General features: G+C 41.2%; 1 protein-coding gene across 1 annotated transcript in view; it reads right to left on the bottom strand.

Annotated features, from left to right (window-relative positions):
- Positions 1 to 201: 201 nt before the first annotated feature.
- The window catches only part of ripk4 (receptor-interacting serine-threonine kinase 4), a 61,548-nt gene continuing 44,870 nt past the window's right edge, over positions 202 to 16,879 (bottom strand). The window contains exons 3-8 of the mRNA XM_048541500.2: positions 15,240 to 15,385; positions 14,608 to 14,657; positions 10,527 to 10,685; positions 9,792 to 9,901; positions 4,972 to 5,224; positions 202 to 2,617 (exon numbers count right to left, since the gene is read on the bottom strand). Coding sequence (XP_048397457.2) covers positions 1,410 to 2,617; positions 4,972 to 5,224; positions 9,792 to 9,901; positions 10,527 to 10,685; positions 14,608 to 14,657; positions 15,240 to 15,385 — 1,926 coding nt within the window. The 3' untranslated portion in view covers positions 202 to 1,409. The remainder of the gene's footprint in view (positions 2,618 to 4,971; positions 5,225 to 9,791; positions 9,902 to 10,526; positions 10,686 to 14,607; positions 14,658 to 15,239; positions 15,386 to 16,879) is intronic.

The raw sequence follows: 16,879 nt of genomic DNA, 5'->3' as shown, positions 1-16,879 counted from the left end.
AAAGTAAAACATTTTTTGGGATCAACTTTATACTGTGGCAAGAAAAAAAATGAAAATTATTTGTTTTATTCTTGTTAACAAAGTGTGGGACTGGATGAACACAGCAGGCCAAGCAGCATCTTAGGAACATAAAAGCTGACATTTTGGGCCTAGACCCTTCATCAGAGGGGATCTAGGCCTGAAACGTCAGCTTTTGTGCTCCTAAGATGCTGCTTGGCCTGCGGTGTTCATCCAGCTCCACACTTTGTTATCTTGGATTCTCCAGCATCTGCAGTTCTCATTATCTCTGATCACATTTTATTCTTGTGATGCTTTTGCCAAGATTCACTTGGATATCATTTTCTATTTAACTTATGAAATGTACAATTGCATTACTTCGCATGCAAAAATGTTGAATGTAAAGTAAGAGGGGAAAGGCTAGAATTGAAGTGTGCACAAACATGAAGGTTAATAATACATTACTGGCAAATATGACATTTGATTTCATGACCCCCCCTAGCAATAATGCAAGTCTAAATCACTGATGGATAGGTACAAGCAGCTTGCTTGTTACATAATAATTGATCCAAGGAATATAAAGCACTCCTTACCTTTATGCTACCACACAAATAATTTCCTCATGGTATAAGGAAACAGAACTTATTCAAATTGCATTTAAACTCAGTCATACAAGTTCCTGCACATTTGAGTCAACCATAACAATGCTACATCAAAGACATAATAAAACCAGCACAAATGTGCGTAATGGAGGATGATAGTTGAGGTAATCCCTCAATGTCCTTTACAATGCAGTGTGTGTGAAGGCTGTCACCCGAGTGTTGTTTTGTATTTTTGCTTCAAAAGGGTGAGGGAGTAGGCAACCTCATCAGTAACAAGATCATAGCAAATACACAGCTCAAGAGGAAGCCTTTCAGCACATCATGTCTGCAAAAATGATTTCCAAAATAAAAATGAATCTGCCAAGTTTACTGTCTAACATGAAGGTAACGTCTCTTATGGCACAAACATGGAACCCAGGTAGAATAGTCAAGCAATTGCACATTTAGAGTTCTGGAAATCTGCTTTGTTAAGCTATTCCATCATGCAATATTGTCTTCGCAGTTATCATAGGAGGACAATACAGATGTTTTAATATCGAGGGATTTGACAATGCTGAGGCATATTCTATATTGTGAAGCTCTGAAATCCAAGTAGAAAGCACCTCCTTCACAATCTCGAGATGTTGATGGGAATCTGTTGGGTAATTTTCTATCCACGCCCATCAAAACGGACTGTTCCATTAAATTGGAGGATTTAAACAAAACCAAATGCACAGTTTTCAGTTCAAACAGGCCGCGAGTTTTTGTTAATCTTGTGCAATGACTCAGCAGGTTCTGGGAGGCCTTTCCTTGTTGTCACCAGCCACCACCTCACAAGATTTCTATTTCAGTGTCTGTCAGGTACCGAAGAGCATCAATGACCAAGCCATTGCCAGATTCTTCAGCCAGGCTTAAAGGTGTCTGAAATTTTGAGTTGTGTAAATTAACATCAGCGCCATGAGCAAGGAGGATGTCAATACATTTTAGATGTCCACACTTGGCTGCCAAATGCAGAGGTGTTAGACCTTCGTAATCCGCAATGTTAACAATATTTTCTGTGCAGTTGAGAAGCTCCCTGACCACTTCACTGTGCCCTTTCTCTGTAGCAAGGTGGAGAGCTGTTCTCTGGAGGGAACCAGTGATCTCAGCGTTGGCCTGCTCTTCCACCAACATTTTCACAGTCTGGAGATGACCGCAATTGGATGCCAGGTGGAGGGCAGTCCAACCATCCTCAGTCACTGCATTGATGTCCACACCGTGCTTGATAAGAAGCCTGGAAGTGCTGGTGTGACCACTCTCGGCCGCCAGGTGAAGGGGTGTGTGGCGGCTCAAGGTTTTCCAATTCACAGTGCTCTTAAACTCCAAGAGGATACGAGCTGCTCGGTACTGCCCTCTCTGGGCTGCAAGATGTAATGGGGTCCTTCCGTCAGCTGTCAGCACGTCCCCACTTGCCCCAGCCTGCTTGATGAGAAGCTTTGTGATGGTGTGGTGGCCTTGCCATGCAGCAAAATGCAAAGGCGTCCAGTTATCCTTCCCTTTGGCTTGGGCATTAGCCCCGCGGCTCAAAAGAACACGCACTATGTTTTCATGGCTGTGCTGGCAAGCAACATGCAGTGCTGTTCGGCCTTCAAAGTCCATCTCATTAGTTGAAGCATTCCTGTCCAGTAGCAAGCGCAAAAGTGTTTCTTCACCGCTCTGCGCGACAAAGTGGAGTGGAGTCCACTGGTCTTCATCCTTGGCATTTATGTTTGCCTTCTTTCCCAGGAGCAGCTCAGCGATAACCTTCAAGTTCTTCTCTGCAGCCAGGTGAAGTGGCGTGGACCCCCGTTTGTTAGGTACATTTGGGTTGGCGTTGTACAAAAGCAACAACCGCACAGCTTCCTCGTTGCCCAGTTGAACGGCATAATGGAGGAGGCTCATGCCATCGTCCAAGACCAGGTCCACATCTTGAGGCTGCAGGAGCTTCATCAACTTTCCAATGTCCCCAGAAACAATGGCTTCATAGAGCTTCTTCTTTGGAACATCCGACATGGATTGTTCTGGGAGGGAAAGGAAAATGGAAGCCAATTAGTTCTTGCACTGCAAGTGCACAGATAACATTAACTCTTTATACAAAGCACAAACAAAAAGAAAAGTAGTAATGCGAGGAGTCTAATCGTCCATCCATTGATGAAATGCAGTCATAAAAAGGAAAAAACCCTATGAGAGGCAACCATGTCGTGATTTTGAGCAGAAATTTAACGTGCCTAAAGCATCAGCAGGGAACTCTCACCCAGTCCTGCTCCCAATTAGGGGAGAAAGCCCATATCCAATCAATTTGCAGAGGGCGACCCAATTCTAAGAACTGCCAGGCATCTGATTGGTCAACAAAGCTACCAGGAGAAGTTGCTACTGCAGGGACTGCATCCATTCTCAGGTGGATGCAGTGGTTAGGGAAGAAACGCTTTCATCCCCAATTAAGGCCAGAGTAGGCTGCCTTGTCAAACAGCACTTCCCCACACTCCTGCAACACACTCCCCCCATCACCATGTCACACTTCACCCAACCTCACAATGCAGAAAGCGGCTGCTTAAGATTGAGGGCAAGTGGAAAGTAACCAGTAGAATTGGTAAGTGGTAGGCAGTAGGAAAGTTACCCACAGAATCACTCTCAAACCACAAACCCACTCCCAGAGAGCAAAATTATTCCCAAAATCTGCATGCAGTGATCTTTGATATTAACTGTGGAATAATGTGATAGAATTAGATTATTGCTGCAGTTTTGACTGGGAGATTAATAATTGTCAAAGCTTTGAAAACCGCAGCAACTTGACGTTGGGTGACAGCAAGAACTGCAGGCACTGGAGTCGAAGTGTATACAGTGTGGAACTGGGAGGAACACAGTAGGTCAAGCAGCATCTGGGGAGCAGGATAGTCAACATTTCGGGCCTACATCCTTCAACTTGATGTTCTACATTTTCAATAGTACACTTCAGAATGCAATCCATGGGATCACAGTGTAAGTGTTTAACAATGAAGAGATTATTGCTATGGGTCGTCAGCTCTGATAACTGTGACAGTGATTTGAACAAATTATATATTTTATCTTGCAAAATTCAGTGGCAAGCTGCTCCCAGCAAAGCCACGCAGAATTGGTCATTTAGTATGAACCCAGCTCTGTGAATAGTATGAAAAGAGAACGGAAACTGTTATTGATTATATAAATTGGTAGCCATGGCTACAAGCACAATGAGAGCTTAATACCAAAATGTTTTCATGTTACCAATCAGGAAAAAGAACTTGCTAGCCCTAGGTATCTTTTTGCTTGCAACAAAAGGCACCCACAATGTCTTGGAGGTAAATGTTACCCAAAAGGTGTGCTGCTAAGCCATACATTACCAAAAGATTCTAAATTTATATTTGGCTTTTCAGCTAGATTTGGTGCTAAGTACAGCTCCAGAAACTCTCAGGCTAGGGAAAGAAAATGGGAAAAGAGAAAAGTGCAAGTTCCCACTCGCACTGGCGTTATCATTGCTGAACCTTCCAATATGCACATCCTAGGGTTACCATTGACCAGAAACTGAACTGGGCCAGCCATATAACACAGTGGCTACAAGAGCAGGTCAAAGTGTGGATTACTGCAGCAAGTAACACCTTCTGACTCTTCAAAGCCTGTCAATCATCTACAAAGCTAAGTCAGGAGCGTGTGAGGGAATACTCCCCACTTGCCTGGGTGACTGCAGATTCAGTAACACTCATGAAGCTTGACACCATCAGGACAAAAACAGCCTGTTTGACCAGCACAACATTCATTCCCTCTACCAGCTACCACTTGCAGCAGTGTGTATATTCAACAAGATGCATTGCAGAAATTCATCAAGGCTCCTTAAGACAGCACCATCCAAACCCACAACTACTACTAGCAAGAAGGACACAGACATCACCATCTGAAGGTCGCCTCCAAGTCACTCACTGTCCTGACATGGAAATACATTACTGCTCCTTCAGCGTTGTTGGCTCAAAATTCTAGGACTCCCTCCCTAATGCAGGTCTATCTACAGCAGTTCAGGACGGCAGCTCACCATCATCTTCACAAAGGCAATTAAGGATGCCCAGTCAATACCACTTCATGGCCATAAATAAATAAAAACTATTTTTAAAACGTGTCCTGAATCATGACCCCCTTCCATGGACAAAGTGTTCTTGGACAAGGCAAGGTGGCAGGGATCTCTCCAATGGCCAAGTTCCCTGTCAATACTCAGAGCTCAGACTCATATGGCAGAGACAACCTGGCACCTCCTACAGTCATGTGCCAGCACCTATGGGGAAATATAGCATGATGCAACCTAACACAATTGATGACTAATAACAAGGCTAAATAAGCATCACCATGTAGCTAAGTTTAATCAACTTACCACTCCCTCCAGCTTCCTTTCCAAAAGACAATGATATGGATCCCTGGGATGAGAACGCAGAGTCAATGGATGAGATCCCCGAGAGTCTCTTCTTGCTGTCAGCTATTTCACCATTTGCAGGGCATTCGTTCCCAGCTGATTCAAAGCCTGAGTCCAGCTGAGACAGTAGCTGCGAAAGGCTGCATTCATCACAGTCAGAGGCCCGTTTGTATTGCTGATTCGGAATTGGCTGCTCAACTGCTACAAGTCGATCCTGACATTAAAGGAAAAAAAAATCGTCATACATTGCAATATGCAAGATTCTGAATGGGCTCGATGGGGCAGGCACAGAGATTGCTTTTGGTTTCAGAGAATCTAAACATGGGTGCTCAGACTCTCTATTCAGATTTGCTTGTGCACCTTTTATTCTACGGTGCAGTGTCTGTCTAAAGCCAGCCCGGGGACAGTTGGAGGTTGGGTTATCAACTCTAGTGAATGCATTCTTGGAGATTTCATCACATTGCTTTCACAGGTGATTTGGGGAGGACAATGCTGAGGCAGGAAGTAAAAAGAAATCAGTAAATCAGCCAGTCAATCCCTGAATGGCAATCAAGCAACATTTTCTTCACCACCACTCCCATAAATCTCCAATGTATTTATATATAAACAAAAGAATATCACAGAACAAAAAAAATGCCAACTTTTTCAATGTTCATATGTTATTATTGCTGAAAAGAACCCTGGAGATTAATCTTCAATTCCTGAAGATTGACAACCCCTTAAAAAGGGCCAATGTATTCTCAGTCACCTTGTATTATGTTATGGATAGTGGTGTGCAAGTACGACCGCTTCAATATATCAAACTTACATTTACGTTATACCCTTCCCATCCTCAAGCAGTCGTAAATTAATTCAAGATGAATGAATTGCAATTTTTTTTTAAAAAGTACAAATAGCCCTGACTATGTTAGTAAGACAAAGCAGCCGCTTAATTCACAGGAAACTCTTACAACTTTGTATTCATTGAAGAGACGAGTGTGTCACTGGCAAATGTGTGTTTATTATGGTAAGCTACCTTGTTGAACCACTTGGTGTCTCACTTGGTGAGAAGGAAATTCCAGTCTTTTGATTCATGGCAGTGAAAAAACTGTGATATATCTATAAGCCAGGATGGTGAGAGACTTGGAAGGGAACTTGGTGGTTTTCCCATGATGCCCTTATCTTTCTAGGTAGTATAACGTCATAGGTTTGGAAAATTATCAGTTAGGAGATAATGAATTATAATGGGCTTGGTCATGGGAAAATCGCCTGTCACAAAACTGCAAGAATTCCCTCGCCTTCAAATTGGGCCCAAGTATTCTCAAAATACAACCTCCATAAGGACAAATCTCTGACAATGCAGCATGCCTCCACTACTGGAGCAGTGTCAGGCTAGACAAGTGCTGAAATACTGAATTAATACAAATCCTATTTCTTTCCCTCAATCCCATGTTCAACAAAGAGAAGGAATATCTTAAGAATAGGGGATGTGGTGAGTATTCTTTCCCACTTACACCAACAACTGACAGGATCAACTGTAGAATAAGTTTGATGCAGAATAAAGCTTTCTACACCAAAATTCAACACTATAACAAAGCAAAAAGATGTTGTAATTACTCAGCAGTTTTAAGTAGTTACAGTGGATGGTGTTTCATTAGAACTACCATCTTGAGATAAAAAATTTAATTCTCATTCTCACCACTTGAGTACTTGCAGCTTTTTATGCGTTTATTTCAAATCTCCAACAATCTGTTCTTAATCGCAGGTGAGGGGCTTTCCATTTCATTGGTGTGACCTTCCTTGACCTCTGCCAGCTACTCTAATGAGAGTTGAGGGTATTAAATAAAAGGCAACTTTTGACATTGGTTCAGTGATAATGGGAACTGCAGATGCTGGAGAATCCAAGATAACAAAGTGTGGGGCTGGATGAACACAGCAGGCCAAGCAGCATCTCAGGAGCACAAAAGCAGACGTTTCGGGCCTAAACCCTCTCTGATGAAGGTTCTAGGCCCGAAACGTCAACTTTTGTGCTCCTGAGTTGCTGCTTGGCCTGCTGTGTTCATCCAGCTCCACACTTTGTTATTTTTGACATTGGATTCACATGCCAGACAATGAACCAATTTTGGTAGGACAGACTTGATGGGCTGAAGGACTTGATCTGTACTTTATAATTCTATGACTATCTCCAACCATCTCCTCATAACATTCACTACCATTGCTGATCACCATTAGCATTTTGGAAGTCACCATTGGCCAGAGAATGAACTGGACCAGACCAATACATACTGTCACTGCAAGAAAAGGTCAGAGGCTTGGAATTCTGTGGCAAATAACTCAACTCTTGCTCCCCAATGACTGCCACTATTTACAAGGCACAAGTCAGGAATGTAATGGATTACTCTCCACCTCCCTGGGTGTATACAATGCCAACAATACAAGCTCAATTCCATTGAGGTAGATTTAAAGCAAAGCTTGGATAGATAGCTCATCCACCACCTTCAACATTCCATCACCACAACTAGCAGTGCATGCTGACATTAGTGTGTATCACCTCCAAGACGCACTGCAGGCAATCCATCAAATCTTCTTCAACATCTTCCAAATCCTTAGTACTCAATAAGAGCAAGTGCAATAATACTTGGAAACATTCCCACCCTCAAGATCCCCGCCAAGCCACACACCATCCTGCCTTGAAACTATACCACGGTTTCAGTCAAAATCCTGGAATTCCCCCTCTAAAAGTATTTGCTTTGCAGGGACCTCTCGTTCAAAGTGGCAGCTCACCACCATGTTTTCAAGAACAGTTATGGGTGGGCAACAAATATTCATCCCATAAGCTAAGAAAAACTTCTAACATCAAGGCCATTCCGAAACATGATTCAAAAGGTACATTTTACATAAAACTTTCTCTCATGGGTAAATGTAGATAAAGATGAGAGACCATTTAAATATCATCTAATGCATTGTTTCTGCCTCTGGTACATGCATGTAGCTCACACTTTCTTCAGCTAAAAATTGGCAGTGTATTTCTACCAGAAGCCATTTGGAGCTAACCAGCTCTGATTTTCCCTTATTCCACCAGGCATTGAGGTCCCCCCCAGCACCTCCTATGTAGTGACACATTGGGAGAATAATTTCCCCACACAACGCATTCTAAATCATGAGAGTGTTAGCATGTTGCAAGCAGAAAATACATGGACCAAATGTCGATCATCCGGGCACTTGGGGTGGTACAGTGGACCATTGGTTAGCACTGCAGCCTCACGATGCCAGGAACCCGGGTTCAATTCCACCCTCAGGTGACTGACTATGTGGAGTTTGCATGTTCTCCCAGTACCTGCACTGGTTTTCTCCAGGTGTTCCAGTTTCCTCACACAGTCCAAAAAAAATGTGCAGGTTCGGTGGATTAAACATGTTCAGTTGCCCCTCAGAGCCCAGGGATGTGTAGGCCAGATGGGGGAGTCACAGTAAATGCAGGGCTAAGGGGGTAGGGTGAGGAGGGTCAGTACAGACTCAATGGCTTCTTTCTGCCCTGTAGGGATTCCGTAATTCTATTTCTCCACCATCCTGATAATCCAACAGAATTTTACTAGGAATGTTATTTCATTGTACAGTAATCTTGTCTAACCTCCTTGCCGGAGGAGAAATTAGATTCACTGTCATTTTGTTGTCCTGTATTTCCTCAATTTAGTACTTAGATTGATCTAGTATCATACTTTGATACTAAGCCGAAAATTTGAGAACCTCACTCCCAAAGTTCTACTACTTATTTGTGGGGGATTCATTCTCTTGAGATCTCAGATCATGAACCTTCCTTTGCATACAATCTTTTGTTGAAACCCAACACGCCCTTATCATTCTGACTGACCCCCATTGTGGATTTCCTATAATCAGTTAAATATCATACAAACAGAACGTGGAGTTTGCCTACACTACTTTGATGACTACATTACAATGTTAGTAAATTTGATTACTTAAGAGAAAGTGTCCCAATCCATGCATTAATCAGCCTTTGTAATTGTTTCGGAGTGAGATATAGCGCAACAATGGCATGTATCATCAGCTTGGTTGCCTGGAATGTCACACAAAGAACAACTGCCCAAGCGAGAAATTAGAGGACTGCTGGGGCATCGTTAATCCTCCAAAAGGCAATGCCTTGAGCAAAAGGGGCAGAAAATTGAGAGTGAGACACACCTTATAATTACTTCTGAAATTTATTACAATTAATTCTGTTGAATGGCAGAGCAAGGTCAAACAGCTGAATGGCCTACTGCTGTCATTATTTTCCATGCTTCTAAATTTCTTCAGCAACATCAATGATGACCTCAGATATTTTATGTACAAATTGTTTTATTACTTTTGACTAAGCAGGAAGTAGCATTTCCCAGTCAAGGCTGGTTTTGCTTTCTTCATTCTTCCATGGTATATGCAAGCATTTGCTCACCATCCCAACTGCCTGTGAATTGAGTGTTAAGGGTCAATCACATTGTTTAAGCACAGCCACAGGTAAATCTGGGCAAAGTTCCTTCCCTAAAGTCAGTTCAAAAACCAGAAGGTTTCTCACAACTATTATTCAAATGTTTCAGATTCAGTAAACAAATTTAATTACAAATTGGTTGCTATGGTTTGATTTGAACCTTGTCTTGTCCAGTGACACTGAAAGTAAACAATTGTGTTGTGGCAAAGAGGTGTATCACTTTTTCTGTCATGTCTCAAGTACCAAATCCTGGCTAGCATTTCTCGGAGCTGTACTAACTTGATTCAGTCATCCTCTTTGAAGCAAAAATCCAAGTACATTTTACCTTTTTGCTTGCCTCATGAGATTGGCCAGAACTCATAGGCTGCTCTCGTGGTTTCTCTTGTGCTATCTCTTGCGGCTTGGTGCTAAGTTCTTCCGTTTCTGAAGTGATCTCTTTCAAAGCAAAATGAAGGATGTTAGTCTGCTTTGCATATTATCCCTTTAGATTGTAACAGTTGCTTTCACACATGCACTAATTAGACTACGTGATAATGGGAACCGCAGATGCTAGAGAATCCAAGATAACAAAGTGTGGAGCTGGATGAACACAGCAGGCCAAGCAGCATCTCAGGAGCACAAAAGCTGATGTTTCGGGCCTAGACCCTTCAGAGACAGAGGAGAAGAGCGAACGAGAGCGAGAGCGAGAGCGAGAAATCAAAGCAGTGGTTCATCAGGATAGGTTGGGGCAATGTTCAGTGTGAAAGAGAAGTACCCTAACATAGAGCCAAGACCAAACTCATTGGATTGAAATTCCTCGCAATACACAATTGAACATTATGCTTTAACTTCAGTGCAAGACAACAACTGCCCCAATTGGCACTGAGCCCAGGTCACAGAGGCAAGATGAATGGTTGGCATCAGTAAAGAAACAAAACACAGATTCAGTAAGAAGAGATTATCTGAAGCTTGTTCAAAATAGGTTGTGGCCAGAATGGGATAGAGATTATTTCCTGTTGGTGTACAATTTGTGGTTAATAACAACAATACTCTGTCAATCCAATTCTAAAGTAGTGTTCACCTTGAAATGTTGGGCGGTCACTGGGAGCCTCCTTCCAACATCGCTGCATTAACTTTAACAGGCCCTTGCATGCAGGTGGCCTTGATTTAGGAATCGCAGACAGATCAGGACGAAGACCGCTCACTACTTTGACCATAATGTGTAGAATATTTGTTTCAGCTGAAATTGGAAAACAAATAAATTGGAATAATCTTTATTAAAGCATAACCCCTACATTGAACAGGTTGTTTATGACATCTCAAAGTGCTTATATTGAAGTGCAGTGACTTATGCGGAGAAACAGGAAACATTCTGCATCCATTTTTACAAGCCAGCCACTTGACAAACAGCAGCAAGGACAAAGCTTGGCCAGGGCACTGGTAAGACTTGTAATTAAAGCATGAAAGCATTGTAAAGGTTGAGAACAAGATTCACAAAAAATAATAGCAGAGATGAGGAGCCCTGGTTATGCAGCTCAGTTAGAAAAGAAATTACAAAATCTTGAAGCGAAGGTTGAGGGGATATGTGACAGGGGTATATTCTTTCCTTTTATGGATTGGCATCACTGGTGAGGCCATCACTGGTCATGAAATCTCCAATTTCTATGAGTTGAGTGACTTGTTTGGCCATTTCAAAGGGCTGTTGAGAGCCAACTTCATTGCTGTGGATCTGGAGACAAATATGGTCTAAACAAAAAGTAAGGATGGCAGGTTTTCACCCCCAAAGAAGAAGAATTCATCCTTAAAAGTAGGGGTTTTATCAACCGGTTTGAACAGATATAGTTAAAATTCAGTGCTTGATAATGCATGTCAACACTGGAATTAATCTGGCAACAAATCATTGTAGCCAGAAATTTGACACTGAATTCCTACTCGAAAACAACCTGCACCTATGGTTCATATATTCAACAGAAATTGCTGGAAAAGCTCAGCAGGTCTTGCAGCACCTGTGAAGAGAAATCAGAGTTAACGTTTCGGGGCAAGTGACCCTTCCTCAGAAGGGAGATTCAGTTATGAGGAAGGGCCACTCAACCTGAAACGTTAACTCAGATTTCTCTCCACAGCTGCTGCCAGACATGCTGACCTTTTCCAGTAATTTCAAGTTTTGTTTCTGAACTGCAATTCTGTTGGCTTTTGCTCGTATAAATCTTAACCAGGTTTGAATACAAGCTGAAAGTCTCCTTTGCCTGTAAAAGGATCCCAAATGAAATTAGTTAAGGCATACTGTACAATGCTATTATAAGTGAATTCACAACAATCTAATTATTGGGATGTGCAGCATATAAACCATCATACTCTCATAGTGCAGCCATTTGCCCAAGATCATAGCTGGGCATCTTGTTGGTGGAAGTGTAGAAGGAACTTGACTATGTAGCGTGTAACTGTCATTTTTTTTAAAGCTCCCCTCCTCAATCCTTTAATCAATATTAAAAATGGATTTTAGAATTAAATTTCAAAGAAGTTTTTCTCCCCTCCCCAAGTTAGAGAATAGAGTCTACAGAAATGACAAATGTCTTGCAATATTACCATTAATCAGTGATGAACTAATGGTTATTCATTGCAAATGAATAGTAATGTGTCAGTTTCAAGACTAACTGGACTTTGAACTTTTCCCCATGAAGTATAGATGAAAGATCATAGTTCAAATACAGGACAGCATCTAAAGCAGTGCAACTAAAATTAGAGAGGCAAGGTCATTCGGCCAGCAGCAGTGTTATTTTAAAATGTATGAAATTTTAGGAGATGTTAAAGAGTTTCACAGTGCCAATTCCTGAGAAAAATTATGAATTCAAGTAGGATAGTTCCTCATTCCTACAGAGAAAAGGGGAAAAATTTAGGCTAGTGTGTGTAGTGAGTGTGTATGCATGGCCATTCATGAGAGAGAGTGTAGGATAACATGATTACAAAATGCGAAGTAATGTCAGAAGAACAGGGGGATATCCAGCAGTGAAAGATGGTTAGCATAAGGGTAATACTGAAAGCAAGGAAGTACATGAGAGTAAGCTAAAAAGGGAATTGTGTGAAAGAGCAAGATCATACCAGAAGCAGGAGATGACCTTCGGGCAATGATTTATTTTTTCCACACTGCTCGAGTGTGCTGAACAATGCTATGGTCTTTCAGGTATGAAAATATTACCCAAAAATTTGTTAGCACTTTGGTTTCGGGGAGGCTGGATCTTGAGCTATCAAGGAGAAAATAAATACATATAGGACAAATATGAGTTCCTATGGTTCTTTTGGATCTACAGAATAGAGGAGATATGAAAATGAATAGCTTTGACTTTGATAAAAGATGATCACGAGGCTAAGAATGTCAACTGATGACAAATTCTATGGCTGGGGTTTCGGCAATAGCCATAGAGAGATAGGGCTTTCTTAATGTTACAAAAAAGGTTAGTTTTATTGTCCAGAATGCGAATTTCAAAAGTTTTTGTATTGTTAATCAGATAGCACATTTTAATTGAAGCTTTTTTTTGGGCACTAATTAAGAAGATTTGCAAGATTACCAATTCAAGGAGAAGAGCAACATTAATATTGCACAAGCAGAGAGAGCTCATCGATTGGCAAGTGGAATCTGATTGGCAGAGGCATTGGCATACAGAATGCAACATCAATGCTGATTGACAATTAACTGCCAGGCTTTGTTTAGAATTAAACCAAGCAGGTTGATTCTGATCAACAGTCCTAACCCTGCTTTGAACTTGCCTTGTCTTATTCTGAGAAGATCAAGATCTTGATGATTCAGGGGAAGCATTCAGTTCTGTAACGCTTTTTGGCAAACTAACAGAAAATGCTGTAAAAATGTGGAAAGTTCATCAGTTTTCTTTTTCTGATCTTAGACTACAATTCAGATTGTAAACATTTCTGGAATTTAAGAGATTTGATACTTTGTGGGATAATATTAAAAAACAAGAAAAACCTCAAAAATCGACAAAATGTCTCTGAAACTCAATGGTTTGGAAATCTGTCTCACCTGCCCTCTGAGAGAAACTAAAGGCCATTATGAATCAACCACTCTAAACTGGGTTGTAAAAGCAGTTGTGGCCAAGAAACAGGTGTGACAACGTTCAGAACTATACATGGATTGAAAAAAAGAAATCAGCAATAACCCCTAATGGAATAAACTCTTTTCGGAGATAAAAGGGACAAGGAATTGAGTGCAATTAGCAATGCCGAGGAGAACAAAAATGATTCAGTCAAAGCAATGTATACAAACTGTTTTAATAATGGCTTGTTAACTTACTGCCTTGTGGCAATTAAGATTGCCCACATAAGGAATGTCTTGAGATGACGGAGTTAATGACAGGACAGGCTGTGTTTCAAACACTGAAGGTAACAAGGAGCAGAGAAATTACTTCTGGTAAGAAAACAAGCTACAAACTTGGTGACTTCAGAAGTGTCATAAATGATATCACAACACAAGCTAAATACGACAGGAAATCCTATAAGAATTCAACTTCGGTTTCTTTGCAGTAGAGCTCTAGAGAACCATATTGAACAAGGATATATCCAGAGACAGTCGCTTGGAATCATGGCTAAATTTCACCATTAATTGGATATTAGCTAAGTTGAATTGAGGCTTAAATTGCTTACTTGAGGCATCTCATTTTGGTTGCCGGATACAAAAAGATTTAAGTAACTGTTGCAGTACTTGACTGTCTGATGAGATATCTCAATAAATAGTCCCGAATTAAAGATAGCTTGTGGTATTTTTGCACATAATGCAGTCCACCACTAGCTTCTCAGGAGAGCTAGGAATGCCCAGAAAATGTAGCCTACATTACACTCCTTCAGAGTGGAAGCATCATTACACAGGCTGAACACAGAGTGGAGAAAAACACTTTTACGAAGGAGGAGAAACAAAGGAACCAGAACAATGCTCTGATCCATGACTACAGTAAGAAAGAAGAAGAAGAAGAAGTTTGTCATCAGTCACAACACAGGATCATATTTGCACAAAGGTGACAAACTGGTTTTCACAGGAGGAATTGAATAACATATCTTATTTAGTGGAAATTTTTGCCTTCTAAAGCACCTGTTGTCTGTAAAATTATTTCCATCTTGGTTTCCCTTTTCCCACAGATGTATCTCTGAGTGCATACCTGCAAAAGGCTTCTTCTGTGTTAGAATTCCCCAGATGACAATGGAAAAGCTGCAAGAGGCAAAATAGGCAATTGGTGAACCTTTGTAAAATCAAAAAGTAAAAAGGCAAATCTGAGAGTGAAGGAAGGAACAAATTAAAAGAGTTTCCCGTTGTAATCCAAGTTGGGCATGTGGACATGTTCAGCTAGCTGCATCAAAACTTTGGATATCACGTAATTAAGTACTCCTAAGCAGATCACTGACGCAGTATTTAAATTCCTCTCTCTATTATGTTGGTAGATGCATTGGGGGTCAGTTGGAGGGATGGCTGGTTTGTGATGCAAAATGATGCTAAGGGTGCAGGTTCAATTCCTGCACCAGCTGAGGTTACCATGAAGGTCCTGTCTTCTCAAACTCCCGAGACTTTGGGACGCCTCCAGTTAAACTCACTTAGTCATCTCTCCCTAATGACAGTGTCCTCTGGAACTATAGAGGCTTCACTTTCACTAGACAGCCCTGATGAAAACCCATACAATGCATGGACAAAACACAATGATGGTTCCAACAGAAAATTCAATTACTCCCTGCACACAAAAATTTCTTATTCTAGAGAATTTCATTAAGGTTGAGGAGGAGAAGGAAAGGGTCTAACCTGTATACATCATGCTTAATATCAGAATTCTTCTTCTGGTGTAGACGCTCTGGAGGAAGGTATGCAATTGTGCCACAGAAGCCATCCAAACTGATGTCTTGTGTATTAGACAATCCATTCCATCTTGCTAATCCAAAGTCTGAAATCTATGCAGAGAATTTACAAAAGTCAACAGTACGTATTTACACAGTGTCTTCAAATTAGATGATTCATAGATACATTATACAACAAAACATAACACCAAAAGACGACAAGATATTAGGGCAGATGACCAAATGCTTGGTCAAAAGCAGTCCTTCAGTTTCAGGGAGCACCTTGAAAGCAGGAAAGTGAAGTAGCAAGATGGAGAGGTCTAGAGGGGATTTTCCAAGTTTAGGCCCTAGGGAGCTAAACACACAGCAGTTAACGGTGGAACAATTAAAATCAGGGATGTTGAATAGGCCAGAGATGGGTAAGCACAGATAATCCAGAGGGCTGTAAAGATAGAGACAGGCAGAGAGACAGGCAGAGAGACAGGCAGAGAGACAGGCAGAGAGACAGGCAGAGAGACAGGCAGAGAGACAGGCAGAGAGACAGGCTATTGGGTGGGAGACATGATGAGGCCATGGAGGGAAATGAAAACAAGTAGAAGAATTTTATGAATTGAGGCATTGCCTAATTGTTTAATTTATTGACACACACTGATTTCCAAAGAACTGAGAATGAGGAAAATTGGAGACTAAAACAGAAATGGCCAGAGAAACTCAACTGGTCTGGCAGCATCCGTGGAAAGAAAGCACAGTTAGCATTTCAAGTCCAGTGACCCTTCTTCAGTGTAGTTCTATAGGATGAGTGGTAAATAGAATTTGGCATCAAAACAGTGATGGGGTTGGGGCAGAAACAGTTTTGGACAACCTCAATTCTATATAGCATAGAATGTAGGAGACCAGCAGGAGTGCATTACAATAGTCAGGTATGGCAGGTGGGCCTAATAGTTTCAACAGCAGATGAGCTGAGGCAGAGATAGATTCAGGCAAAATTATGGAGAGTTTCAGCAGCAGAAGAACGACTCATGTTCACGAATGATGAATGAAATTAGTTGATATTTCAAAGAAAGAAGGCTCAGGTTGCCTTTTTCTAACGTCAATATGAAAACGGAACGAGAGTCATATCACATTATTAATACAAGGAATGTCTCAAATGCTAGGCTCTTTATTTTTGTCATCAAACATTATTTTAAAAGCAAAAGACATTGAAGATTTTCCAACGTGACAATGGTTGGTGGCTCAACAAGGTAATCTACAGAAATCTAGGCTGCGGTCAAAACTAGAGAATATGCATTTATTCCTCTCAGAGAAGTGTGGAGATTTAATTGAGATGTTTAAATTTATGTGGGTTTGTGACAGACAGTAAATAAGGAGGAATCATGAAGAGTCAGTAACCCAAGGAGACAGATTTGAGATAGAGTCATAGACCATGGAAATAGACCATTCGGCCCAACTCATCGATGACAACCAAGTATCTTAAACTGAACTAATCCCACTTGCCTGCATTTGGCCCATATCCCTCAAAATCTATTGGGGAGGTAAGAAATGCATTTCTCTTGAAATACAGTGAGATGTGACGATCTGGAATCCATTGTTTGGAAACAGATCCAATAC

The sequence above is a fragment of the Stegostoma tigrinum genome, chromosome 12 (genome assembly GCF_030684315.1).
Source record: "Stegostoma tigrinum isolate sSteTig4 chromosome 12, sSteTig4.hap1, whole genome shotgun sequence".
Lineage (NCBI taxonomy): Eukaryota > Metazoa > Chordata > Chondrichthyes > Orectolobiformes > Stegostomatidae > Stegostoma > Stegostoma tigrinum.
Note: the sequence above shows the minus strand (reverse complement) of the source record. Positions and strands in the feature narration are given on the sequence as shown.